This window comes from Fusarium flagelliforme (genome assembly GCF_020744385.1).
Source record: "Fusarium flagelliforme strain FIESC 12 MPI-CAGE-AA-0113 chromosome Unknown B0J16scaffold_8, whole genome shotgun sequence".
NCBI lineage: Eukaryota > Fungi > Ascomycota > Sordariomycetes > Hypocreales > Nectriaceae > Fusarium > Fusarium flagelliforme.
Genome location: NW_025763510.1, coordinates 1,044,031 through 1,069,413, shown reverse-complemented (window position 1 = coordinate 1,069,413; position 25,383 = coordinate 1,044,031). Strand labels below are relative to the sequence as shown.

General features: G+C 48.6%; 6 protein-coding genes across 6 annotated transcripts; 3 read left to right on the top strand and 3 right to left on the bottom strand.

Moving 5' to 3' along the window:
- Window positions 1-57: 57 nt before the first annotated feature.
- On the bottom strand, window positions 58-2,736 carry B0J16DRAFT_311330 (uncharacterized protein). The gene is made up of 3 exons (XM_046125004.1): window positions 1,978-2,736; window positions 609-1,913; window positions 58-550 (listed from the first exon to the last, which is right to left on the bottom strand). Exons 1-3 carry the CDS (start codon window positions 2,330-2,332, stop codon window positions 477-479), a joined length of 1,734 nt encoding a protein of 577 aa, XP_045977815.1. The 5' UTR covers window positions 2,333-2,736; the 3' UTR covers window positions 58-476.
- A 3,710-nt stretch (window positions 2,737-6,446) lies between these two features.
- On the top strand, window positions 6,447-8,390 carry B0J16DRAFT_191517 (uncharacterized protein). The gene is made up of 3 exons (XM_046122802.1): window positions 6,447-7,130; window positions 7,232-7,295; window positions 7,356-8,390. Exons 1-3 carry the CDS (start codon window positions 6,618-6,620, stop codon window positions 8,297-8,299), a joined length of 1,521 nt encoding a protein of 506 aa, XP_045977814.1. The 5' UTR covers window positions 6,447-6,617; the 3' UTR covers window positions 8,300-8,390.
- Window positions 8,391-8,520: 130 nt separating this feature from the next.
- On the bottom strand, window positions 8,521-15,527 carry B0J16DRAFT_276333 (Rapamycin-insensitive companion of mTOR, N-term-domain-containing protein; the record flags this gene model as incomplete). The annotated part of the gene is made up of 14 exons (XM_046123738.1): window positions 8,521-8,565; window positions 8,616-8,695; window positions 8,746-8,961; window positions 9,058-9,124; window positions 9,178-9,243; window positions 9,297-9,447; window positions 9,502-9,661; window positions 9,717-10,104; window positions 10,154-10,236; window positions 10,293-10,474; window positions 10,582-10,659; window positions 11,287-12,989; window positions 13,041-14,535; window positions 14,581-15,527. 14 exons carry the CDS (start codon window positions 15,525-15,527, stop codon window positions 8,521-8,523), a joined length of 5,661 nt encoding a protein of 1,886 aa, XP_045977813.1.
- Window positions 15,528-17,028: 1,501 nt separating this feature from the next.
- Window positions 17,029-18,813, top strand: B0J16DRAFT_350212 (uncharacterized protein). Its single transcript, XM_046129018.1, has 3 exons — window positions 17,029-18,280; window positions 18,335-18,625; window positions 18,693-18,813. Exons 1-2 carry the CDS (start codon window positions 17,497-17,499, stop codon window positions 18,457-18,459), a joined length of 909 nt encoding a protein of 302 aa, XP_045977812.1. The 5' UTR covers window positions 17,029-17,496; the 3' UTR covers window positions 18,460-18,625; window positions 18,693-18,813.
- On the bottom strand, window positions 18,814-19,769 carry B0J16DRAFT_418764 (ribosomal protein L13-domain-containing protein). The gene is made up of 2 exons (XM_046133791.1): window positions 19,532-19,769; window positions 18,814-19,475 (listed from the first exon to the last, which is right to left on the bottom strand). The coding sequence occupies exons 1-2, from the start codon at window positions 19,550-19,552 to the stop codon at window positions 18,957-18,959; spliced, it is 540 nt and encodes a 179-aa protein (XP_045977811.1). The 5' UTR covers window positions 19,553-19,769; the 3' UTR covers window positions 18,814-18,956.
- B0J16DRAFT_350206 (superoxide dismutase) lies at window positions 19,770-21,595 on the top strand. The gene is made up of 5 exons (XM_046129017.1): window positions 19,770-20,090; window positions 20,155-20,189; window positions 20,298-20,427; window positions 20,487-20,564; window positions 20,689-21,595. The coding sequence occupies exons 1-5, from the start codon at window positions 19,970-19,972 to the stop codon at window positions 21,201-21,203; spliced, it is 879 nt and encodes a 292-aa protein (XP_045977810.1). The 5' UTR covers window positions 19,770-19,969; the 3' UTR covers window positions 21,204-21,595.
- The last annotated feature ends 3,788 nt before the right edge of the window (window positions 21,596-25,383 follow it).

Sequence of the window (25,383 nt, the reverse complement as noted above, 5' to 3'; positions counted from 1 at the left end):
GACGGGTTTTTGTCTCGAATCACATGCACAGGTATACGTTGTAAGCTTTCAAGGATACTCAACAATGAAACAGCAAATACTTAATTCACTATGTCAAATCTTCTTCATTTGTTTTTTCACCAGCGTCCCCCAAGTCTTTGCTGCTTTTCCGCACGCTCTAGCTATGTCATACAAGGGCCCTGCCTCTCCCATCTATATCCGTGAACAAAGAAAAATTAAAGAACAACCAAAAAGAAAGACCAACTCGAGGTGTACATTATGAAGCATTCCAACCCAAACCCAACTCCAATCAGACCTCTATTAGTCCGGCTCAGTTAGGCTTCATAGGCCTATGCACAATGCTCCAAGTACACCCTCCCAAGAACAGATCATCGTGAACCAGGCAGCGTAGACTGGATTTCGAATCCACCACCAACCATAGCTCGTATCAGGGTATCGAACCTTGTCGCGTAAAAAGGTTTTGTCGGAGCCAGGGTTTACTCGCGAGAAACATCACGGCCGAAGGCCTTGGACTTGAGCCAGTCAACGGCAACCAGAACACGGTTTCGGGCTGTGAAAGTTCAGTTAGCATAAATCCTATGCAAGGTTCAAGAATTGTCAAAACTTACTGCTGAAGCACATGGAAAGGTAAGCACTTCGCCAGAACAGGTAAGTCAAACCACCACCGCTGGCAATGTTGCCGTTGAACCAAGGGACATCAGCGACAGCCTTCTCGCTACCGATGTAGGCCAGAGAACCCTGGTGGGAGTATCGGAAGGGCTTGACATCCTTGATACGGCGGAGCTGCTTCTCGAGAGACTCAATCTCAGCGGCAATCTCGGCAGAGTTGCCCTGCTTGAGGTTCAGGCTGCTGCTAAGCTCCTTAATGCGGGCCTCCTGAGTATCGGTCTTGGCCATGTTGTTGAACAGACGAGCCAGGAAAGAACCCTCTTGGGAAGCGACCTGGGCGGTAGGGGCGTAGCCGGCAACAGCGCAGTCACCGACAGCCCAGATGTCGCGAGTTCCCTGAACAACGAGGTACTCGTTGACGGCAAGGCCACGACGAGAGTCCTTCTGAGCGGGGACCTTGCCCATGAGATCCCGGACGATAGGTCGGACAGCGTTACCGGTGGCCCACACAAGCAGACCGTAAGGAAGGCGGAGAGTCTGCTTGCTGCCGTCGGGTCCAGCGAACTCGGCCTCGACATAGTCCTCTGTCACCTTCTTGACCATGGTCTTGAGCTTGATGTCGATGTTCTCCTCACGCAGGGTGTTCTCGGTGTACTCAATAAGCTGCTTAGAGAACGAGGGGAGAACGTTGGGAAGAGCCTCGATGAGGGTAACCTTGAAGCGGTGGCTAATCTCAGGGATCAACTTCTTGATATCCTCCTCGAAGAAGTCACGAAGCTCTCCGGCGAACTCGACACCGGTGGGGCCACCACCAACAACGACCATGTGCATCAGACGGTCGATCTCCTCCTGAGACTGACCCTTGAAAGAAGCTCGCTCAACACAGTCCATAATCTTCTTGCGGATCTGTTGAGCGTCACCAATCTCCTTGAGAAAGCAGCTGTTCTCGCGGACACCGGGGATACCGAAAGTGGCATTCTCAGCACCAACTCCGATAACGAGCATGTCGTAGGGGATCTCGGTCTCGGATTGGGGGCCCTTGCCCTCGGTGTTGTCCTTGATCTTGACAACCTTGCGGTCAGCGTCAACGGAGGAAGCCTCAGCTTCGTAGTACTTGACGGCACCCTTCTTGTGGCGGAGGATAGTTCGAACAGGCTCCATGATGGAACGGTGCTCGATAAGACCGGTTGTACATGAGGGCAGGAGAGGGGTGAAGAGGAAGTAGTTGCGAGGAGAAACGACAATGACGTTGTAGTTCTCGGTATCGAGGTTCTTGAGGAGACCAACAGAGCCCCAGCCGGATCCTAAAGGGTATTGCATCAGTAACTTTGTCCAATATCTAGGAGCTATGCGCGGCTAGTAACTTACCAAGAACGACAAGAGTCTTCTTGGAAGGGTCAGGCTGGTACTGCTCCTGAGGGTGGCGGTCATCGTAGATAACGTAGCATGTGTAACCGACAAGAGCACCAAGGGAGAGGTATGTAAGTCTCCATGTCCATCGCAGAGTACGTCGAATCTTGCCAGGTCTGGGCTTGGGCTTGGGGGCCTCGTCAGCGTAGGCTCTTCGGAAAGCAACACGGCCAGTGTTGTTCAGTCTCATGGCGACAGAAGGTCGAGCAGAGGTCTTGGAAACGGTAGAGAGGGCGCGAGTTGCGATGCGACTGCTGGGAGCGACCTGGCCGACCCTAGAGAGGGCCGTCATGGCTCGCGCGGAGGAAGCCATTGTGAAGGAGCTGGTAGAGAGGAGCTCAATTGAGAGCGATTGGGTCGAGATAAAAGAAAGAAGAGGGGAAGAAAAGAACAGGAGACACAGGACTGAGAGTCTCTGGACCAAGTGAGGGCGTCGCGAGCGTACGGGGCTGGTGACGGACAGAGGTGAGTCGAAGGAGAATCAGTCACAACCCACGAAGGAGGGCGAGAGAATTTAGTTACAGCGGAGTGAACCTGTCTGTAGGTACCTCAGTACTTTGGGTTCAGGTTACGAGGTTAGGTCAGAAGCCGGCTGGCCGGGCACAAGGACTAAGAGTAAGAGGTATCTATACTGTAGGGTGTAAGAAAAGATGATGGCACAGCTATGCTTGGCTATGCTTGGGTTGTTTTTTACTCCCTTTCGCTTCTCTCTCTGACGAGATAAGACAGACACATCCCGTCCTTTCCTCCATTTCTTGCTTGTGGTTGTTGCTCCACTAAAAAGTTCAAGTTCCCTGCCCGTACCTTTCCAATAGTAGCGGAGCGGGTCGGCGTGGGCTTCCGGGCCTTCAGCTAGGTGAGGTAAGGTGCCATGCCCTGAATGACGCCCACTGAAAGACACGACATTCAACTGGGTCGCGTAGAGAATTGATTAGGTTGAGTCACAATTCTTTTTAACAGTTCTTTTTATTCACCTTGAGGGTAATCACTCAATACATGGAACTTTAGGCTGATGGTGAATAATTAGTCCCGCTTATCAGTTCTCATATCCTAATTCCATCTCCAATCTCATATCTCAAATTCATCCCAACCTATCCTATTCATCGGACCGGCTTTGACCCCGATCCCAGAGCTCTGGCTCCAACATAACGTTAGGTACTGCCCACAGTGGAAATCGGGGTTGTTCACGGCCATTTAGACAGTATTTTGCCGGTCATGATGGATGAAAGACCTAAAATTTTGCTACTCTCTCGCCCTTGGCATGTCCGGCCCGTCTATGAAATCAGCGAAACTCCACCATATCGAGAACCCCTGTATGCATTTTTGTCATGATGGAACGCAACGCTGGCAAGAAGGTGAAGGGGAGGAGGCGAGCAACCCTCTCAATTGGTCTTCATAGCTTACTCTGCTGTTAAAGACTGTTGCCGAATAACTGACAGAGCATGTGCTTGCCATGAATTGCAACCTCTCCCTTCTATGGATGTCATCATTGTAGCCCAAAACAGGCAGTACAACTCACAAAAGGGTGGACAGAAACTCGGTGTCACTCCGTTTCCGGCCGTCCGGTATTCACAACAACAGATGTCACATTGGCATTCATTATCTCCCTGCTACTTCGCAGAGCTGTAGTCAAGCGTTTATGGACGCTTGCAGGGAGAGATTTGATGTGCTGTGGTAAAACCCCGACCCAGTGATGAATGTTCGGTGAAAACCCGGTTTCTCGCGTTCCTATATGCCAAACCCAGTGGTATCGGATAGGCTAACCAGTAGACAGCATTGCAGTGCTCGCTTACCAATATTCATCTGATAGAGATAAAGATACCGATTTGAAGCTAGCAATTGCAACAAAGGAGTTTTGACCTTGTAGAGCGAAATACGGATAATTTCCGCGATGCAGCGCGGTTAATTTACAAATGACTACAGGGTAACCAATATGCGCGATTTGAGTGCATTCGCATTCACATGTCGCAGGTAGCTCCATTCAATGGATCCATGGTAGCCTAAAGAGGCATCTCTACCCTCGTCTCTAATGCTAGGGACACCAAGCGAATGGTGGAATTGCTAATGAAATCAAAATCCATGACAGAAGATCATGTTTTATCTTTGATCCTTTTCTCCTTTGGATGACAAGTCTCACCTTGTCGTTCACAAAAGTTACAGACTGCCCTGCAACAGAGCATCATATGCCTACATATACATACCACCCTCCATCTCGCGCACATAATCTAGATGTTTGTGCAACCTCAGATCTTGACATATGCCGAATGATATTTGACATATCCGCACCCCAGGATCGAAAGAGTGTTGGGGTCTGCAATGCATCCCTGACTTTCCAGTGCGGTACTGTACTGTACTGTACTGTACTGTACTGTACTGTAAGTACACATCGCGGAGCCGCAATCAGACCCTTTCTCAGCCTTGCATCCGTAGATGCGTACAAATCTCGTCGTAACAATTGAACCCGAATCTCATCTGAACCCTTAGAAAAGCCTCTCAGCTCCCCTAAGTTAGTGCCCGTTCTGTTCTGCCTCCTTTAGACCGGGTGGATCTTATCGTGGAGTCTCATAGACAAGACAATCGATAATCAATGTCTCTGTCTGTCTGTCCGCAAGCGCGCTAATGATGGAACCGCGCTTGGTTGTTTCTTTTTCTTCATTGAGTATTTCGGCGTAGGCGAGCTGCGTGATTGGAGCGCATTGCAGGAGGTGCTCGGTGAGAGAGCACGATGAGAGCGCTCAAGACTACGTCTATTTCGACTTCAACCGTCATTTCGGTTATCTGTTTCTAGGATATGATGGCGGAAACAGGATATTATTAGGTCTTATAACCACCGTTACTAAGTAAAAGCGTTACCTGACGCTGTCGACTGCTCCTTTATATCGGTGATCCACTGGGGGGCTGCTGGTTGATACAAGCACTAAAGGAATGCTTCAGGTAGGTAGTTATGCGCGTCTTCCGCGTATTTCGTCATGAATTCGACCTGACAGTAAATGATGAAGGGTTCTCGGACAAAACGCGTCCCTTCTTTCACGAAACAGGTTATCAAGATTGTTGTTTGCCACTTACTATCATCATCATAACTGAAGCATCAATGCTTCTTTGACCCCCACCATGAATATCGATGTGCAGTAAGATTCTGGAACCGAATCAGAGGTCTTTTCAGGGTCCATAAAAGAAGGATGCTATCCACCATGATTCAACATCAAACATCCACTCGACGACCAAAGCTTCTTGATATCGGACCGTTTTGGACGCCCCATCAATCGCAGATTTTGTTAGTCGCTGGACCCGGCATTTAACAAGCGACCCCAGATGAGGCTGATCAATCATCAAGATAAAGGAAAATCAATGATAGGTCGCGTGATGAAATCTGCCTTGTAATGATCCAGTTCGGCTCGGAAGAGGGATATAACGATGCGACTCTATATGTCTTGAGGTGAAGGGTTTGATGCAAAACAAGCTTCAGAAAACTGAATTTGTCTCGGATCAGCCTGTTTGAGGCAACCCAGTTGTTCCTGTACAGTGAGTGGCAAAGAAACCCTGTGTTGATCATTTAATTCGCTCTCATTGAAAGTTGCTGTTATTGGACAATTGAATGGATATGAATGTTTGTAAGAACCACACTTGCATATTGACGTCTGCATAACAAGTTAAAGAACGGTATCCTTCTCTAATAACCAATCTATTCCACAAAAACAAAGCATGCTGAGAAACGGTTAAATGATGTGATATAGACCCCCTGCATGAATGTCTTCATTTACTTCTGGCGACCCCGAGCCGGCTGAAACAGGAGCCTATATTTCGAGACGAATAGGCCCCCTGCTAAATATTGGCCAGCCAGCATGAGCACGGAGCTGAGGCCAGCCACGCTTAACACAGCCGCAGCTATCGTATGCGGTAGCCCTGTTAGTAGACACAACGACAGGCTACTGTATCATGTTCCTCGCGCCCTGAATCTTACTGTCGTTTGTCCGTACACTCAGACTCACTGTCACTCAGTGAATTAGTTATTCCGTCACAGTAATCAATTTGACCACGAATGGTTCGTGATGCTGGTCTCGTGCTCAAACCACCATCTAACGTTTTAAACCCCCCTGAACCCTGAGGTCGCCTGGATTCTCGTCAAAGTATGCTGGACCTCCAGATACAGACATGGATGTAATTGTATCGTTAGGTCTCCAATGTAACTGTTGATCGTGTCTCATCTTTCCTCTTCGTTTCGACTTTCGCTCGTTTTCCCTCTTTCTCTCAATCATCAGAAACACAACTCTTGCCGTCTAACCGCCAAGATCTTTTATATTTTTCCTTTGTCATTCTCTTCCTTTCCTTCTTTTGCTCAAGGCTGGCCCTTCTTTTTGGATTTGTTGATTGTTCCCCCCTCTCACTTATTGATTCAAGTCTGTGACTTCAATCGTAACGACACTCTTTTACCCGGCACCCATTGACTTGGGTATTATCATTGATACATTTTAAAGAACATATTGTTCAAGTAATACTTATTCTTCTTATCACATGCAACATTCACTTGGACCAATAAGAGCAACAACGAAAACAAAAAACGATTACAACTACTACAACATACTACAACAACAAATACAATGGCACCTTCACCCGAGAAACGCCGCCTTCGATGGCAGACTAAGACAAAGACAAAGAGGGGATTTGCAGGAACTGTACCAGACTGGACTGTTGCCGAAGACGACGACGACAAGTACGATGTTCACATCATGAGAAGGCGCTCTGTTCGACATAGACTTCGACGACGAGACATCAGCAGCACACCCGTTGAAGAGTCTGAGGTACTGGTGTCTATCCTACATGACGAGCCTTACGCCACGCAACCCGTCTCGACCCCGATCCCGACCCCTACCCCTACCAAGGCTGTAAAGGCATATGAGAGTGGCAGTGACAGCGATAGTCAAAGTGGCGATGAAAGTATGAGTGATGACGAGAACGAGGAGAGTGACGATGAGGAAGAGAGCGATCCCGTACCAACTGATCAACCCATCGACGACAAAGATGTGCCATACAAGGTCAAATTACCGGCATCAGCAACAGAGACACCAATAGTTGAGGCGCCATCAGCAGAGGGCAGCATAGAGGAAAGCATGGTGAGTTCAATCTCTTCGACCCGCATGTTTTGGCATTGTTTTAGATTAAAGAAACATGTCATCCGCATTGAAAGCTTGGGCTTGCTAACTCATATAAAAAGATTTCCGGAGGTGAGGGCATCCACTCAAACGTTCACAAGATCCTCTTGGGTGTGGGATCAGTTGGTAAGTTACTACTACACTTTAAGTCATAGTCATTCATCGGCAACTAACATTTATATCCAGGCGGCTTCCTTCTTCTTCTCGGTATTGTGTTCCTCGTCTGGAAGTTTCATTCAAAGAAGAAATACACGGCAAAGCCTCCTCCTCCACCTCCTGTCGACGACATGTCTCATGAAAAGCCCAATCGGTTTGAAACCCTCGTTTCAAAGTTACCGTTCTTGGGACCACGTCTTGGTCACAAAGACTGGTACACCATCGAAGATCCGTCTCCTCCTTACTCTTCATACAACAACGATGAGAAGAAAAGACGCTTCTCCCCTTCACCCTCACCTTCGTCCTTACCTCCACCTCTACCAGTCTCATCCCTTCCTAAGCAGTCCGCCACTCATCTCACTGTGCCCGCCAAGCCATATGGTCTCTATCGTATGAGCAGCAGGACCGAGCAAACAAACTACGACATTGATGCTACAAGCCCTACAAGCCCAGGCTTTGTGGAGAATGCTGTCCAAGTTCAGGTCGTTGCTCGTCATGCTCCAAGGCAAAGTCAAGGTCTTAGCCCACCTTACTACAAGCCGCAACCGCAACACAACCGCGCCCCTTCGGCAGCGCCATATGCTTACGACGTTGCAAGACGGCAGACCGGTGTCAGTGAATTGTCCTCTATCTCTTCCGGCTTTGGCGACGGCGATATTGTCATAACGCCATCCTACCAGACCGCCCAGAGTATGCCCTCTCAGCCAACGCCTTCTCGTCAACCCACATGGAAGTCTACCAACACACACAGCCGTCGTGATACTGTATCCACAGTAGCTTCAGTGGAAACTCGACCGAGATTCCACTCTGTCAACTCGTGGGTGAAGCAGCAGAATGGACAACTGCGACGGGCCCAAAGACAACAAGAGCAGAGTGACGCTCCCCCAGTCCCTGCTCTGGCCCCCCCTCCTGAGCAGGACTTCAGATACATGTTGCAAGATGACGAGAGACCACGTCCAGTGGAGATGGTCTGATCTTGATTCAAGAAGCATGTTTTTATGTGTATGTATGCATGTATGTATGTATCTATTTGTTTTGGAGTATGGTATGCTAGAGGCGTCATATATCCTTACGTTGGAGTTCTTTTTCTGGTCTAAACACAACCCGCATAAATCAAGAGTATACTCAATTCTACATCTAATAATTGAATTATATCTATACCATAACCCCTTTTGTGTGATGGAATGTTTTTAAGTTACGTCTGCTTAGCAGGGAACATCTCCCAGAAGCCGATTTCCATCTGTATACAGTTAGTAAGAGTGCCATGCTTTGGAACCATTAAGTATCTACCTTGAGTGCATGGATAAAGATTTGCACCAGCTCTTCAATTCGAGAAGGCGATTGGAACTGGATGTGCTTTTCGAGTAGAGCTTGATTCTGGTTAGAGAAAAGCTTCTGATAGATGCGAACGTACACTTACCAGAGCCCAGCTTGACAGCATCAGTGTAATCCTCCTCGTTGTAGTTCTTGATCCAAGCCCAATACGTGTTGTTTTCACGTACGGTATTCTCATGGTCATGTAGCATCTTGGCCGCGGCGCCGTAGCCAAGGAGACATGGGGCGAGGGCCATCTGAAGACCAAGCCAGTCACCGTTTTGACCGACGTCAAGGACATAGCGAGTATAAGCGGTGCATGCTAAAATGAAACCTCAGTAAAGAAGCGTTGAGAGGAGTTGGTAATTTTGCTTACCTTGCTTCTCTGGTGTGGCGCGAATCTGTTCGAGCGAGACACCAAAGCTCTCGCAGTATGAGGTGTGAAGCTTCAGTTCATGCATGATATGCTGAACGATTTCTGTTGCCTGACGACATCCTGTTAGTTCTTTGTTAATCTTATATCAAGGATACTACATACTCTGGAAATGTCCTCGATGGTCTGCGCCTTATAGGCCGCGAGGGCGTTGGCACGCGAGAAGTGAATCTACAAACACTCGTTAGTCAAATATGATAGGCTATCGTAAGATCAAGACAGACCAAGTACAGATAGTCCTGGATGATGTAGCCCTTGAAAGACTCGAGAGGCAGAGTCCCATCTCCCATAGCCATGACAAACGGATGGTACACGAACTCCTTCCAGACATCACGAACATCTGGACGCTCAAGGAGCCATTCGATGAAGTAACCACTGTAGATCGAGTCAGTGAGCGGTCGATGAAAGAAATAGAAAGATCTGGCTCACGGAGCAAATGGAAGGGTGTAGGTTGAGTGGAAGTGGTTCAGAGGACCATGTCCCTTGCCCAGTCCTGGTGCGGTGCGAATCGCAGCCTCGATGTATCGGCATGCTGATTGAACAGCCTTAGGCGTTTCAATACCTTTAGATAGATTCGAAGCTATGGCAGCTGAAGGATCGTTAGCATGTTCCGAGCTTTCTCTCAAGTTAAGGCCATCACCTACATGCTAGCGAGCATCCCGTGCCGTGGGTACTGGAGCTTGCTTGATAGGGACTCTTCACCCTGAATACCTCTTCATTTCCTCCAACAAGCACATCAAAGACAAAGTGCTTCTCCTCTTCCGTCTCTGCCACGGTGAGGTCTTCTTTCATAGGGCGGTGCCCACCCTTGACGAGCACCCACTTGGGGCCTAGCTGCTGGATTCTCTTCGCGATAGTCTCGAGGTCTTGAACGTTACGGACCTCGGGAGCTTCCTGGCCGTTTTGAGACAGGATAAGTACTGCCTCAGGGATATTCGGTGTAAGCACAGTGGTGTGTGGTAGGAGATGCTTGCAGAGATGTTGGATGGCTTCATTGGGGAGCAGTGTTGCGCCAGAAGTCGAGACCATAACCTATTGACTGTAAGAAAGGCATTGAACTAGAGCTTGAGACTGCACATACTGGATCTACCACAAGACATGGGATGTTGTGTTTGGTGACAGTCTTTTCAACCATCTCTATTGTCTCTGCCGAAGCAAGCATGCCTACCAGGGTGTATAAGTTATGCTGCGGGCTACTGGAAGACGAATGTTTTACTCACCAGTCTTGATGACATCAACTCCAACATCTTCTACACAAGCATCAATTTGCTGGGAAACAAAGTCGGCGGGAATGACATGAATGTCCTTGACGCCCTGGGTGTTTTGTGCAGTAAGGGCTGTAGTTGCTGTCATGGCGTAACAGCCATGAGCAGCGATGACTTTCTGATCCGCCTCAAGGCCACTGAATTAGAATGAAATCAGCACTCAAACATCTTACTCATATTGTTCAATACGCAGGAATCTGTGTCATGCCACTCTTGATTGGAAGGCAAGATGGAATCAACTTACGCTCCGCCCGAGCTGTCCGAGCCCGCAATTACAAGCACCCGTCCCTGTACCATGATGTTCTGGTTTGTCACAAATGGTCTTCCAACGATCCAGAAGAGATAGAGAAATTGTTCTCTTTATACAGAGATATATATCATGTGTAGATGTCGAGACGAGACTTAATCCCGCGTTCGGCCTTGAAGCGGCGTGGGATTGGTGGGGCACAAGTAACTCACGTCACTATGGCTAAGGGCCAGGTCGTACATATCAGTTCATGATGTTACTAACCTGCTCATATAACTGATTAGGGCGATAAGTATCATCCATGGCTGATAACCAATGTACAATTTCTCTATAACGAGTTATACTGGGTAGAGCAGCGACTTGTGGTTCAATACAGGGACTAGGTATGCGAAATAAATGGGCATCACCGTTGTGAATCGCTTCAAAATGCTCAATTCAAGCAAACATCTCCTACTCAACTCACCAGACCGGCAGTCTTCTTCCTTGACTTTTTGCCCAATAACTCCTTGATCCAAATTCCAACCCGGACACCAACCCCTTGCTTCGACCGCGCACCACACATATATATACAACTCAAGATCGCCTCCCGAACGTGCCATCATTATTGTTGTCATTGGTATCATACAGTTGAAACTTTCCAACTTGATCTTGCCATTGGCTATGTAGATTCTTCTCTTTTGCCTTCATCGCCTGCAATTTTACCGCCGAATCCGAAGAGGAGACGGTGCAAGCTCTGGCGGCGGTGCCAACGGCTCGCTGATACTGCGCTGCCTCTCCGTTCTATCGTCGCCCGAGCTGTTCTCGCCCTCGCCGCTCTCTTCTCCGCTATCGTCACTACTATCGTCGTCGTCCTCGCTATCCTCGTCAAAGACAATTTGACGCATCACGTTCTTGTCGAACAGGTCTATAACCATCCTCCGCACTCCCAATCGGTAGTGGTTCCACTCCATTGCAGCCATCACCTCTTTAAAGAACTGGGTGCTTCGGAACGCTGTTGGCTTGTGCGCTCGCAGCTTTTGAAGGTCCGTAAGCGCCTTTTTGTAGAGGACCATGTTTCCGAGATCCACAATGAGTTCCAAGACTCTCGTGTTTACGTCCTCGTCGCTCAACAAAGCGGGAAGCTCTGACGGCTCAAGAGGTGGCCTAGCAGCTCGAGGTGGTGGTGCTTCTTGGGCTGTGCGTTGAGTCGATGGCAGAGTGATTGACGTTACCGTCTTTTGTTTCCACGGAGTCAGTGACAGTAGCTTGTTTAGGTTGTTGGGTATACAGAAACCAAGCGAACTGCCCATGGGTGTTGTGTTTGCATCCCAGCCGTTCTCGGAAAGAATTTCTAGACCATGTGTTGAGCGGGAAATCAGACCGAGAACAAAGAATGCCGTTCCTCGCAGACTCATCACTTCGTGATGCTCAGCAATCTTGATGATATGCTCCACCACATCGTTGGACTCCAAGAAAGGGGCACCGAGCTCCATCGATCCAACATTACCGACTGCCCAAAGACATCCCTTGACCTTGGTAAGCATCTCTGAATCGCCTGTATCCATGCCGTGCTCGCGGATCGTAGCTGCAAAATCTTCAAAGTGACCCTTATCACTAAGCAATCTACATCCTTCTTGGGTACGAGTCAACTCTCGATAAAAGTGCGGCGGTACGTGGCTATCATGATACTCCCCATCGATCTCACCGTCGTCGAATAAGCTCATGCGGGGGTTGTGTTCGTCTGTGTCCATAAGAAAGGTCTTGGCTAAACTTGCCTCAATGACCTTGACATAAGTGTCGTTGCGTCCTAGGAACCAATCGTCCATTTCATTGCTGATATAGTCCAATCCGTCCAAATAGTGATATCCAATAGAGGTCGACAGAAATCGCAACAAAAGCGGTGCTCCGATCTCACCTAGATGGTCAAGAGCTGGCCTACATTCAACAATGTATTCCAAGTAGGTCTTGCGATTACAAGCCTTCTCAAGAATTTTGACAGCTGTTGCACAAACTTCAATCTCAGGATCATAAAGTTGCGTGACCAGTAGCTGAATAGCCCATTTGGAATCACTAACTCCACCCTGCCCATTGACCGATGGTACTGGGCGAATCGCGTATTTGCGAAGGGCATTTGTTGCGTGAATGCGAATATCCTTTGTGCCGGCTGTCAAAGCTTTGGAGATCAGCACACGAGGATGCCCTTGGACACTATAATCGAAGCTTGAAAGAAGGAGCTTGATAAGATCGGGCCTCTGCTTTAGATCCATGATATGGTATATCATGTTAAACATTCTCCACCGTTCTAGTAGCTGGAGTCCCTTGGGATCACCACTCAGAACACCAACCATGGAGAAGTAACCTGCACATAGTGTGTCGGTCACTCGATCTTTCGAGAACATGGGGTACTGGGCTGTGAGTCCACTAGTCTGAACCGGTTGTTAGCAAGGAGTAAGACATGCTCGGGCAATAAACTGTACCGGATCGCATTGTGCTAAGCATTCTGCTATCTGCCTGAGCAATTTGCTGTCCGCCAAGAATTTGATTCCTTCCGGAGATTGAAGGAGCGAATGCATCAAGGCGCAGCCAGCCCGCACATACTTTTGAGTGGCCCGCGTGTTCTTGACATTAGCGAATCTATACTTAAATGGTCGGTAGAAACTGATAATTCTCTTCATAAATTTGGATGCTTTGATGGCTTCTTCAAGTCGCTTGCCGCTCTGCAAAGGACCGTCAATGATCCTGATAATGGTCTCCCAGTTCCACTTGGCATAGTTGGAGCTATTGAGTACGTTGCTATCAATGAGGAGTTGCCTAAATGTAGCATCATCAAAAACCTGAGACTGGTGAGACTTAGGCGCTTCATCAAGTGCTGATAAGTCTGTAGTGTTGTTACCAGACAGCGCTCCTGATAAAGCACCTGACGGCGTGCTTCGATACAATGTCCGGCTGACGCTGCTGATTTGGTAAACGATGCCCGACGCTACCCAATGATCGTTATTGCCAATGTTAGCCGCCGATGAGAAGAGCTCCGGTAGTAAGTGAAGCTCAGCACTCCAAGATGGAGGCAAGAGGCGACTAGCGAGCTTGAGTACCTCACTAATCAGCAGAGTTGTTTTGCGCTGAAGTGTTGGGTTTTCATCCCCTTGCGCGATCTTCAGGAGGATAGGCAAGAGGCCTGCTCGGATAAAGACAGCGAGTAGTAGGGCTGTGTAGTGCTCGACGAAATTCTGCTCGCCACTGTCCTCTTCCATAAACTGCGACTGGCTCTTGTCCTTCTGATTTGACTTCAGATTAGCTACTCGGCCATATGTCGTTAATCTTCTTCCGGCTAAGAAAGATGTTGCCCATGCTGGTGGCTTGATGCGCAAAAGAGAGAAAATAAGGTCGAGAATAGTTTCGCGGACCACATCGCTGGGCAATAGCATGCTCGTGACAAATGACCGGATTGTTCGTAGATCATACATGCATAGAGTCATCAGCCCAGGCCATGACTTCAAGGCCGTTGCGATGGCTTTAGAATTCTGCTTCATAACAGTTTCGTTGGTGAGGAGATGGTCGGTGAAGACGGTGAAGAGCGCTTCGAGGCCATAGCCTGGCTGTATGTACTTTCGTTTCCGGGGGTGATCGAGCAGGTATAAAAATGCAGATGTCAAACTCTCGGGAGCTTTGTAGACACCTTCTGAGAGAGCTTCAGTCAACGGTCCCAAGCCGCCAGATGCCACTAAGAGTGCTGGATCCTGCACGATAAGTTCTGCCAGTGTCTCGATGCAGATAGGTCGTAGACGATCTATGTCTCCCTCGACCGACTGGCCGTTTGCTCTTCGATCCTCCCCATGCTCAGCAACTGCAACAACAGTGCGCACAACAGCTCGAGAGACCTCCTTAATTCCACCCTTGACATCAAGGAACGCGCGGACGAACTTGAGTGCCTGCTCCCGTTCAACATCCGCCTTGCGATAGTTATTCAGAGACCTGAAACTGTCAGCACAGCGGATTTCTATAGGTGATGATACTTACCGAATTACTAAATAGTCAGTGTTCAGACTACGTATCTTCTTGAGCGATGCAACATCGGATATAGCATATCTGGTCATTCGATAGCCAGCAGCCACAACCTCGCGGCTTTCGCTCAAAAGCATTACCTGCATGCGGAGCCCAAAGACCGACCAGACTAGGTCATATTTGAGAGTAGGGTATCGCTGGAAAAGATCGACCAGTTGGTTTCCTCGTGAGACATAGTACTCGGGCATCATGCCCTCCACTTCAAGTGCTTGAAGCAATTCAGCGAGCGCAAAAGTCGGGCTTTCTGTTGGCTCTTCAGCATCGGATTCTCCAATGGATCGTGTCACGCTCTGCGGTGAGCGTAGCCCAACGGGCCTAGCAGAGTCGATAGTATTGCTCTGTGTACGGTTTCTTTTTGGCGTATCTGGCGGTATTTGTCGTGTACGCTGGGCATCGGAGATCTTCTGGCGTAGGTCTTTGATACGCAAGTTGCTTGCGTTGAGCTCTGCCTCAACCTTCTGCCGTTGCTCTTTGGTCTGCTTCGCTTTCTTAGAGTTCAGCGCCTCGAGCATGTTCTCGCTGCCCTCCTTAATTTTCATCTCACGGTTGAGTCTTTCTTTAAGATTCGCTAGAGCTTGCTCTGCTAGCGTGTCCGCGTCGTCCTCATCTACCTTGTCCATGAAGCTGCTTGGGTATACCGACCCCGCCTCGGTCTTACTCCCAGCCCGACTGCGCAGCTCTGAGCTGAAGCTGCCTGGAGCGATATTGAGACTGCTTCCCCTAGGCGCAAAGGAACCGCCTGAGGCGCCCAGGTTGCGATTGTTGGCGCCATTGGGAGGTTGTAGACCCGAGTCACCCCGATCAAAGCTCGTGCGGCCAGATAACTGCTGAGGTAGGCTGGGCTGTGAAGATTGGCTCGGAGGGGTCATTCCCTTTTGAGCTGCAGCAGAGGAGCTCAGCATGACAATGGCGAGCAGCCCACCGGTTGGGACTGGGCCCAAGAATGGTGGAAGGGCATTCGTCGATCAGCCGGGTGTCTGGTATGTCGGGTGCGAAGGATGCGATCGCGGTTATGGCTCGTATACGGTACAATATCGTTTGGCGTAATGGTCGTGCCCGATACGTTGGGATTCAAAGCGACAGCTGGAGCGAGAGTAATGATAGTATTTCTTCGTATGTATAGATATATCCGACCGCGTTTTTGTCGATCGCGTGGAGACGTTTAAATCTGGATAGCGAAATCGTGGTTCAAGCTGGAGTTTCGAGAGAGCGGAGTCGTCGCCTAGGTACCTGGGTAAGGTGCGTTTGCGTTTGCGTCGGGTTGCGCGTAGGTTTGAAATGGATGCGACACTTTCTGCATAAGAACCCAAGCAACAGTATAGCCACGAGCAAAAACAAAAGGTTCAGATCAACAACATAAGAAATAAAGATCGATGCCTGTAGACTACTGATGTAGATAGGCCAATATCAAGAGCAAAACGAAGGAGACTCGAAGAGCAGTTGGACAGGGTTCGATAGAGGAGCGGGCAGATGATTGGAGGATCGAGGTGAGAAGTCGTTGGTTTGCGGGACAGCCAGGGCCTAGAGTGGAGGCAGACAGGACCTGGACTGGACCCGGCCAGATGGTGATGCATTCCATTTACAGGCACTAAAGTTAACCTGCAGCTCTATAAAATGTAGCTACAGACTGCCCGGGCGTCACTAAAAAGCACCTTTAAAGTGCCCTTGAATAAAGATCTTGAAGATCTTAGAGAGTAGCGTGCTGTGGATACTCTGAAGAATGGAGTTGAACAATGAGGTATTCCTATCCAATGCCGAGATTGTCATTTGATGTCACACAACAGTAGTACAGATGAGAAGAATCGTCTCAAACCAGACAGCCTATTATTATCATCTATTTCAACCTCGTGTCAATCACCAGTCGCCGCCTTGTGATCAACTCCTTATCTTGAGTAACAATCCAACGGTTATCGTGTTTGTATAGCCTCAAAATCTTATGGAATGGATGGATTGGCGTCATGACTTTTACAAGTCCTTACGTCTTGTCGGTTGGAGTTTCCATTCAGAGCGGTTCTCCCAACCACCTCCCTTATGCTAAAGTTGCTTGTCAGCATCTGGTAACAATGAACGAACCTTTGCAGAGTATCATGATCTAGGTGCACTCGTAAAGATGAACTTGCCAATATGTTGCTAAGATATATGATTAGAGGAGACTGAATCTTGCTGATTTTGTCTTATCATGTGCTGATGTTCAATCTTAGACCTGCAACTTTATCATGGCCAAAACACAATGACCTAGGCTTGTCTTGTTTATCAAATCATTTAATCCTCTGCATATTCACATCTCACAGAAATCATGCGGTCAAAGTCGCATTTTGACTAGCATAACCCATGATATAGATAAGATAGAGATAAGAAACTCGCAGAATCAAAAGTCCAATGCTTCAGGCGGACCCCGATATACGGCATTTCAGGGCATCGGCGTCCTCCGTAGCCCGGCACCGACCCTGATCGCCCCATTTCATAGCAACGCTTCAGTTCAATCTCTTCCTTGCCAATTGTAATACCCGGCCTTGGCTCTTCGGCCGCAGGCGCTTCTTCTCGATGGATCGCCAGCGTCCGTCTCCGTCCGTTGAGCCGCTTGGGGTAGGTGCTGTACCGTTGGGGAGCTGTCATTGTTATTAGGAGGGGGGGCTGACGTTCCAACCGTCTTGTATATATTAGAAGCCTGTTCCCTCCCTTCTTTCTTTCGTGTCATATCGTGTTTGATCTTAACCTTTTCATAAATTGCCATCTCCCTCAACGATAGTGACTCTCATCCTTTGTTGCCATACAGCTTATCTGATCTATCATCATCTACTGCTTTTGCTTTCATTCATTAACTCAGGCCAAAGCAGACCACAAACCGATAACAGCAACAAAGCTATCACGATGCCTTACGTATCTTCTGCTCGCTATGGCAAGGACAACGTCCGCGTCTGCAAAGTCGACCGCGATGCTTCTACTGGTGTTCAAACCGTGACAGAAATGACCGTCTGCTGTCTTCTCGAGGGAGAGATTGAGACCTCATACACCAAGGCCGATAACAGTGTTGTCGTTGCCACCGACTCTATCAAGAACACCATCTACATTACCGCCAAACAGAACCCCGTCAACCCTCCTGAGTTGTACGCCTCTATCCTGGGCAGCCACTTCATTGAGAAGTACAAGCATATTCATGTCGCCAATGTCAGTGTCAAGACTGTTCGCTGGGCGCGTCTTGAGGTTGATGGCAAGCCTCATCCTCACAGCTTTTCCAAGGATGGTGAGGAGACCCGAAATGTTGAGGTCCGAGTGAGCCGACAGGAAGGCATCGAGATCAAGAGCTCTCTCGTTGGCCTGACCGTTCTCAAGAGTACCGGATCTGCTTTCCACGGCTTTGTCCGCGACGAGTACACAACACTCCCTGAGACATGGGACCGTATCTTCTCGACTGATGTGGACGCCACGTGGAAGTGGAAGAAGTTCGACTCTCTCGCTGCTGTTAAGGATTCCGTCCCCAAGTTCGACAGTGCGCGTGAGGCGGCGCGTAATATCACCCTCAAGACTTTCGCCGAGGACGCGAGTGCTAGTGTACAAGCCACTATGTACAAGATGTCTGAGATCATCCTCGAGACTGTGCCCGAGGTCGCGACAGTCACTTACTCACTACCTAACAAGCATTACTTCGAGATTGGTAAGTACAGTTACTATTTCCATAATGGAGCACTCATACTAACTCATCGATCAGATCTGAGCTGGCACAAGGGGCTCAAGAACACAGGCAAGGATGCCGAGGTTTACGCTCCTCAGTCAGGCCCTAATGGTCTCATCAAGTGCGAAGTATCTCGAGACAGCCTGCAATCGAAACTATAAGCTCGACAAGAATGTTGTGCATTTCTTAATGATAGAGGTCAAGATGCAATGAAATGTAATGCATCTAAGATGAAGATTGATACCAAGCGACTTGCTTAGATTCGAGAATAGATATGAGATAATTGGATTGCGTTTGTCAACCCGTCGTTGCTTGTCTTTGATGATGGTTAGTGAAAATGGCATCTTTCAGCAATGGCTGCAAACCGTATTGAGCTTACAGCCATTGACTTCAGTTGTAAAGCCAGTCAGTGATAATACCAGCCTAGATCGAGGGACCTCAAGCAAGAACGTCTCGCTTGGCGACCTGAATTGGTAAGACATTGTCTGATTTTTGGAGCGTAACGAGAGACCACAGCATGGAAAACGTTGATAATTGCTTGATGCTAGGTCATAAATATACCCAAAATATTGGTACAGATAGTACAAGGACTTTCACAGTCCGCCCACACTACTCCTCAACACAACCCATCATCCCATCGTGAATTGCCTTGCTTGCTTTATAATCGCTTCTTGTCGCCCTCGCGAACCTTCTCGACAGCCTTCTCCCATCCAGGCTTGCCCACCTGCACACCACTAAACCGTATCAAGTTCTGCTTGTACGGGTGTGCGTCTCCCTCAAAAGCCTTAAGTCTCGCCAATCGCTTGTCTCGTAGTCGGTTCTTGGGCAACATGCCGCGCACAGCCTTGCGTAGCACTTCGCTGCCTCCGTGCTGCTCCATAAGGACATCCATCGTAACAGTCTTGAGACTACCAGGTCGAGTCGTGTGTCGGTAGTATGGCTTTTGCCACTTCTTTCGGCCAGTTGTGTGAAGAGCGGCGCAGTTTGTGACAACAACGTAGTCACCGCAGTCGGTTGAGGGATCGAAGATGGGTTTGTTCTTGCCCATGAGGAGGACGGCGATGCGGGATGCGAGACGGCCGAGCGAAGGCGGTGTTACACCGGGCTGAGTAGATAGAGTGGCATGAGGGGCGGAAGCAGAGACACCGTGCCATACTCGAGAGTAGGCAAGTTTGGTCTATTCAATATTGATTAGAACTGAGGAAGTTTTGAAGATATACATGAATTGCTCACCAGACCGAGAACTTGCGACATCTTGGAGGATTTGAGAGAATGATCTCTCCAATATTACCTCCAATTGGTTCGATCAACCGTAGAACGGGAGAGGAGGGGTTGAGTCGCCGTAAAAGGTGCGTTAAGCTGTATCGCGAGATCTCCGACGCTGAAACGATCAACCAGAAAGTTTGGATCCAGATGCCAAGCAGTAGATTGCTGAGTCAGGATTTAGAACAGTCACGTGAATCCCCTCCAGGCTTGTCTCAGACTCTGTAGCTTAACGTCGCCCGATTCCCGAAGTCGCTGGTCCACTTCTTAAGTCGGGGGGTGTAACTCGGGACCCCGACGTAGGTAGGTCGACTTATGTTATCACTCAATTGTGGGTGGATTTCAAAGCAGCAAACAAAACCCGACCACGCTCGTGCTACAACCTCCTTCTCCTCTTCTTCTTGACAGATGCCTCCGAAGTTTACACCTATTAGACTCTTTACAACTACATCTTTACTTGCTGTAGCCGGCTATTCAGCTTACCAGTACCGGTTTTCGAATATTAACTCTAAGACCACGCCCCCCACTTGTAAGTTCTCCAATTCCATGAGCTTCTCTTACACTGCGAGTATGAAACTAACAGGCCAACACAGCACCCAAGAAGATGACGGTTGACAACTCGTTTGAGGTGCGCAGAAAATTCTGAACGATGAGTCATGGCTGTGGAAAGGGGACGAGGAGAGTTGTTGAGATCTTTCACCACAGCAAGTATACTAATGAAACGTCTTGAAAACAGACCCTCTTTGCAGTTCCGCTGTCATGTGACGGCTGTATCAAAGCCGTTTCAGACTCTCTGTATAAGCTGGGCGGTATCAAAAATGTCGAGGGTAACCTGAAGGACCAACTAGTATCTGTCAAGGGCACTGGTAAGGCGAAATTGTTTCTGGAAGTGTGTATGCATATACTGACTGTGCCGTTCTTGCAGCTGCTCCATCAGCTATTGTGGAGGCCATCCAAGCAACTGGTAGAGATGCCATCCTGCGTGGATCAGGAGCTTCAGACAGTATGTGAAATCTGTTTTCTTGACGATCTGTATTGTGTTTGACTCGCACTGCCGTGAACGATCCGTCTCTGCCGAGCATCAGCTTCGTTTCTTGATACGGTGCACGACTAACCTGAATCTTTAGGTGCTGCTGTCAGTATTCTGGAGACGTTTGAAGATGCTGTTGATGGTAACTACGAGGAACCCAGCCGGGATGTGAGAGGTTTGGCAAGAATGGTTCAGGTCAGCTCAGGGCGAACACTGGTCGACTTGACTATCCGTGGTGTCTCGCCAGGCACATATCGAGCCTCAATCCGTGCGTACGGTGATTTGAAGAATGGTGCAACTTCAACAGGACCTGTCTGGTCGGGAGAGGACCAGAAGCCTCGAGGTGATCTAGGTCTTGTTGAAGTTGGCAAGGATGGCAGAGGCGCTTCGTTCATCGACCACGGGTTTCAAATCTGGGAAGTTATTGGCCACGCCATGGTTCTGACAAGACAAGATGAGAAGGCCGAGCCTCTAAAGAACGATAAGGACACCGTTGTGGGTATCATCGCCCGAAGCGCTGGCATGTGGGACAATGATAAGACCGTATGCTCTTGTACAGGCAAGACGCTCTGGGAGGAGCGTAAGGATGAGGTCAATAAGGGCATGCTATGATAACGAATCATTTGCCAAATCACGAATCGATGATAGAACGACAAACATTGGCATTGGATAGCGCTGAGCATCGGACGAACTCTGACTTGTGGTATGATGTGTATGCGTTGAAGAATCCTGTTCATCTGGTTGACAGCACAGCCTCCCCGCAAATTTGAAACAGAGCCCTTGTCATGGGAGCCTGGTTTTGGAAGTAACTTGTGGAGGATCTGTAACGGGCGATCGTGCTGCGGCGAGATGTGGTGCGATACCAGACTTTGGGATAAGATTGAACATGGGTATTGCCATGATGATGGTTCGATGCTGATTCCAAAAAGGCAAGAGGCTCGACATATGACAGGTCCTTACGGAAGAATCAATTAACGTAGACGCCCATTCTCAAGTTATTCGGATTTATTTCTTGCGGTCACAAGTTCTCGTGATAAATATCAAGAAACAGCTGATGGAAATGCTGTGACAAGGGCATGAATAGGAAGTGGATTCTTAGATCCACGGCCTCGGTGCATTGAGACTGAAGCCTGGCTGAGATGAAGATGAAACCTTCCAGACAAGCCACAGAATCATGGGCCTCATGCGAGACAGTGGTGTAAAGTGGTATCTGTATCAATGTTCCACAACGCTTTAAGTTGTTGCCAGGTACAGGTACGGCAGCTGATAATGTAGGGATCATGCTTAGTATATCTACCGATCAACTCGCACGACAACCAATAGTCTTCTATATTCTGGCAAAGTAAAGACTGAGACGAAGCATAACGGGGATAGCAGGTGGGTTTGTAAGAGAAGGACGGGAACGGAAACACGGCTTGGTATTAGGGCAAACTCCCCGGTTTGCATAACAGATAGAGTCAAGATCTGATGCGACGATAAGAAACAGGAGAAGACGAAGATGAAGACGAAGACACAGACGGAGAAAAGTGATTTTCAACGGCTTATCTAGATCTGACGTCTAAGACAATGCCGAGCCTGAGCGGACGAATGTTGGACTGCTGGTTGCGCTCCCCAAAATCTATTGGCTGTAATAAGAACCTAGTAAACTGATAGCTGGTATTCATGCGAAAAAGGCATTGATTCTGACTTATACCACATATAAACCCAATTAGGTCAACTCTTCAAGACAAGACTGCTTGTTCTGGTTGTTGAATAAACATAAGCTCTATTCAGGCTAAGCAAGTCCTGGCTTTACCTTCCATCTATCATCACTACCTAGGCCATATATTCAAAACCGTATAACCTTACAACTGCTAGCTGGGTACAAGGGTTTACAACAGCTTCCTTGTTGAAGTTAGCCACCTACGTTTGATGAGCAAGATCTCTGGGATTTGGATGAGATAAACTATTCACACTAGGTAACTACTGAACAAGAAGATAAATTATTTGAACTCAATAATGTTTCAAAAATCTGGTGCCTGAATGCCATGACGTCTAGAAACATTCTGCTACGTCTTCGGGTCTCGGGCTGTAACCAGATTGTTACCCCTGGTAGGCTGGATGGGCTCCATGGGGCTCCGGATCGCCATGTGCCGAAGGAGATAATGCATCATCCTCACTGCTGCAGTCGCAGCTGTCGTAATGCCTCCTGGATAGAAGGGGTGAGTTTATATCCGGGTTGTGCTGTTGGCCAAGTTACTAGGCCCGAAGAAAGAGGGAAACCTCCAGCATTGTCATGCGTGATAGAGACAGGATGAAGGCTTATGTGACAGTGTTACATTGGGTTTTTGAGTACATATGTATGGATGCGTGTTGAGTGGCCGCATTAGCGTAGAACGCGCGCGGTAATCGAAGCAATAAGGCAGATTCTATGGTGAGATTTGGTCTAATAGATGAAGGACCTGCAGAGATACCCACGGCAGATGAACATGTGAGGGAGCAATGTTAATTATGGCAACACGTATTTCATGATGCCGGCTTCGGCTTCGTACTCATCTCCGTTGCCATGGTCCCGTAGCATTGCCAAGATCGCTTGAAGGTATTAGGGTTGAATCTCGGCTGTACATGGACAAAGGCATAACGTCTTTTCCCGTCGTGTCGTTTTTCTCCCACCGCAACTTACAGGTAGATCCACCGGCAATTACTGGACCTCGCATACAGTGCCACTGGTGAAGCTTCTTCTGATCCCGTGCACTCGGGACCGAGATAGTGCATCGATTGGATTTGCCATGATCCGTTGTACTGGGCCTGACCTGTGGAGCTCACCGTTGGGTTATCTGTTAGGTTATCACTTTGACGGTCTGGCCCAGGGCGCTTAGAATCAGATTAAAGTTGATCGAGAGACACGGAAGGCACGTCATTCGACACCAGCAGCTTGGATGCATTCAGTAGCGTGTTGAAGAGCTTCAGCCATGGCGCTGTACCGGGGTATGTCCTGTAATTAATTGCTGTTCGAGTCCATTTCTGGTTGTTGGCACTTGGAGAGGATTAGTGGTAGGCGCCGAGTGGTGGGTCGTCTAGGAAGACCCTTGACTGCCATCCAATCACAAGGTGTGCCTGGTAGTCACCAGCACCTGTGACAATCGCTGCAGCAGGTGCGTAAACTTTCCCCGTCGTCTAAGCAAACCCTGGCAGACCGTTAACCCCAAATCAACAACCAACGATCAGAACTCGGATCGAACCTTTCGATTCTCGAGGCATCTGACGAGGCTGAGGAATGCAGTGGTTCGATTCAACAGGAGAGCTGGTTTCATCACCAGCAGAATTTCTGGTAATCGTCTATCTGCATCACATTCATCTAGTCATCTCATCACATCACTAACTATTCCTAGACTGGGTAAGAACGGTGATAGTGATGGATAGGCATGCGATACAGTCCATCGGCGAATCTTAGATCAGACCCTCATTCAATCTTCTTTCGAAAACTACCCGAAATCGAAACGAGATGAGGAATTGGGCTGGCAGCTCAAACCCGGCCCGGTAAGAGTGCGAGTCTCTTACAACAGGCTAGCGGTCGATCAGACGTTGCACATGCTGGATACATTTCAGATCTCAGATACATACAGACAGCAGTTACAAACATTGCTGCTGGCTGTAGCAGATGGGGAAAAAAGAAGAAAAAGAAAAAGAAAATGCTGGACCCTTGTTGCACATCCCCCTGACCCGCCCTGCAGAGTGTGGTTGTAGAGAGTCAGGTCCCCTACTGTACACCGAAGGCTACTGCTACAGTAGCCTGTGTGACAACCAACTCTTGACCAATTCCCATCTTCTTTAGGCGCTGAGTCTAGATGTAGTAACCAGTAGTCGCCCGATATGTCATATCAAGTAATTATGCATTGAAATCACTCCCATCACCGCGCCATTGAGTCTTGGCTCGGAGTGATCGAGTAATAAATCAATATTCCGAGAAACAATCTCCCCTACAGGTCTGGGCGGTTTTGTTCTTGAAGGAAGTTTTCTGCTCTGCCATGTTCTTGCAGCTCGACCGGAGAGAAACATCCCACTTACATCAGACCAATTCTTGGCTATGTAATTCTACGTATGATAGATACTGCCGAGAATGTCGTCTCCTCTTTTGAAATTCCGTCGATGAACATAATTGTTTCTGAATCGAGATCACGCATTCTGTGGCAGCTTCAGCTTCATCCGCTGACTTGATCAACAAGCGCGTATCAAGAATACTTCGTCAGCCAACATCTGTCACTACAACCAACAACTGAGAGCTGTAGAAAGCACCTGCATGAAGCAACAAATATCCATACGATCGAATATAATCTCCTACCGATTAACTATCAAACCAATCCCTTTATCGATTTTTCACTTGCCTCTTTCTCCCTCCAAGCTAACGCCACTGGCTCGGCCGCCAAGCCATCGAGGTCTCTAGCTGCACCAATTGCTTGCTTAAGCAGGGAAAAGACCAACCGTTGCAAAGCACCAGCCATCCATCAAGGGCAACCTCAACAGCAACACCGCTCTTGTAGCGTAGTCTACCCCTGCCAGCCTTGGCTCGACCCCCCTAGCCCCTGTTGCTGGCATTCCCATACCCCTGTACCCCCGTACCGTGCCTAGCGTGTGTACCTGCCCCGCCAGCGGACTTTACGGTTTACCTCAGGTGCAGGCGCTGCCCTCCGAATAATAAGTCGGCACAGCCCTCCATACATCTAAGCGCCCAGCCCAAACCAAACCCCCCCATCTCTCCCTTCGACTTTTGAATTTCCATATTTACCACAAGACTCCTTCCATATCACTCTTT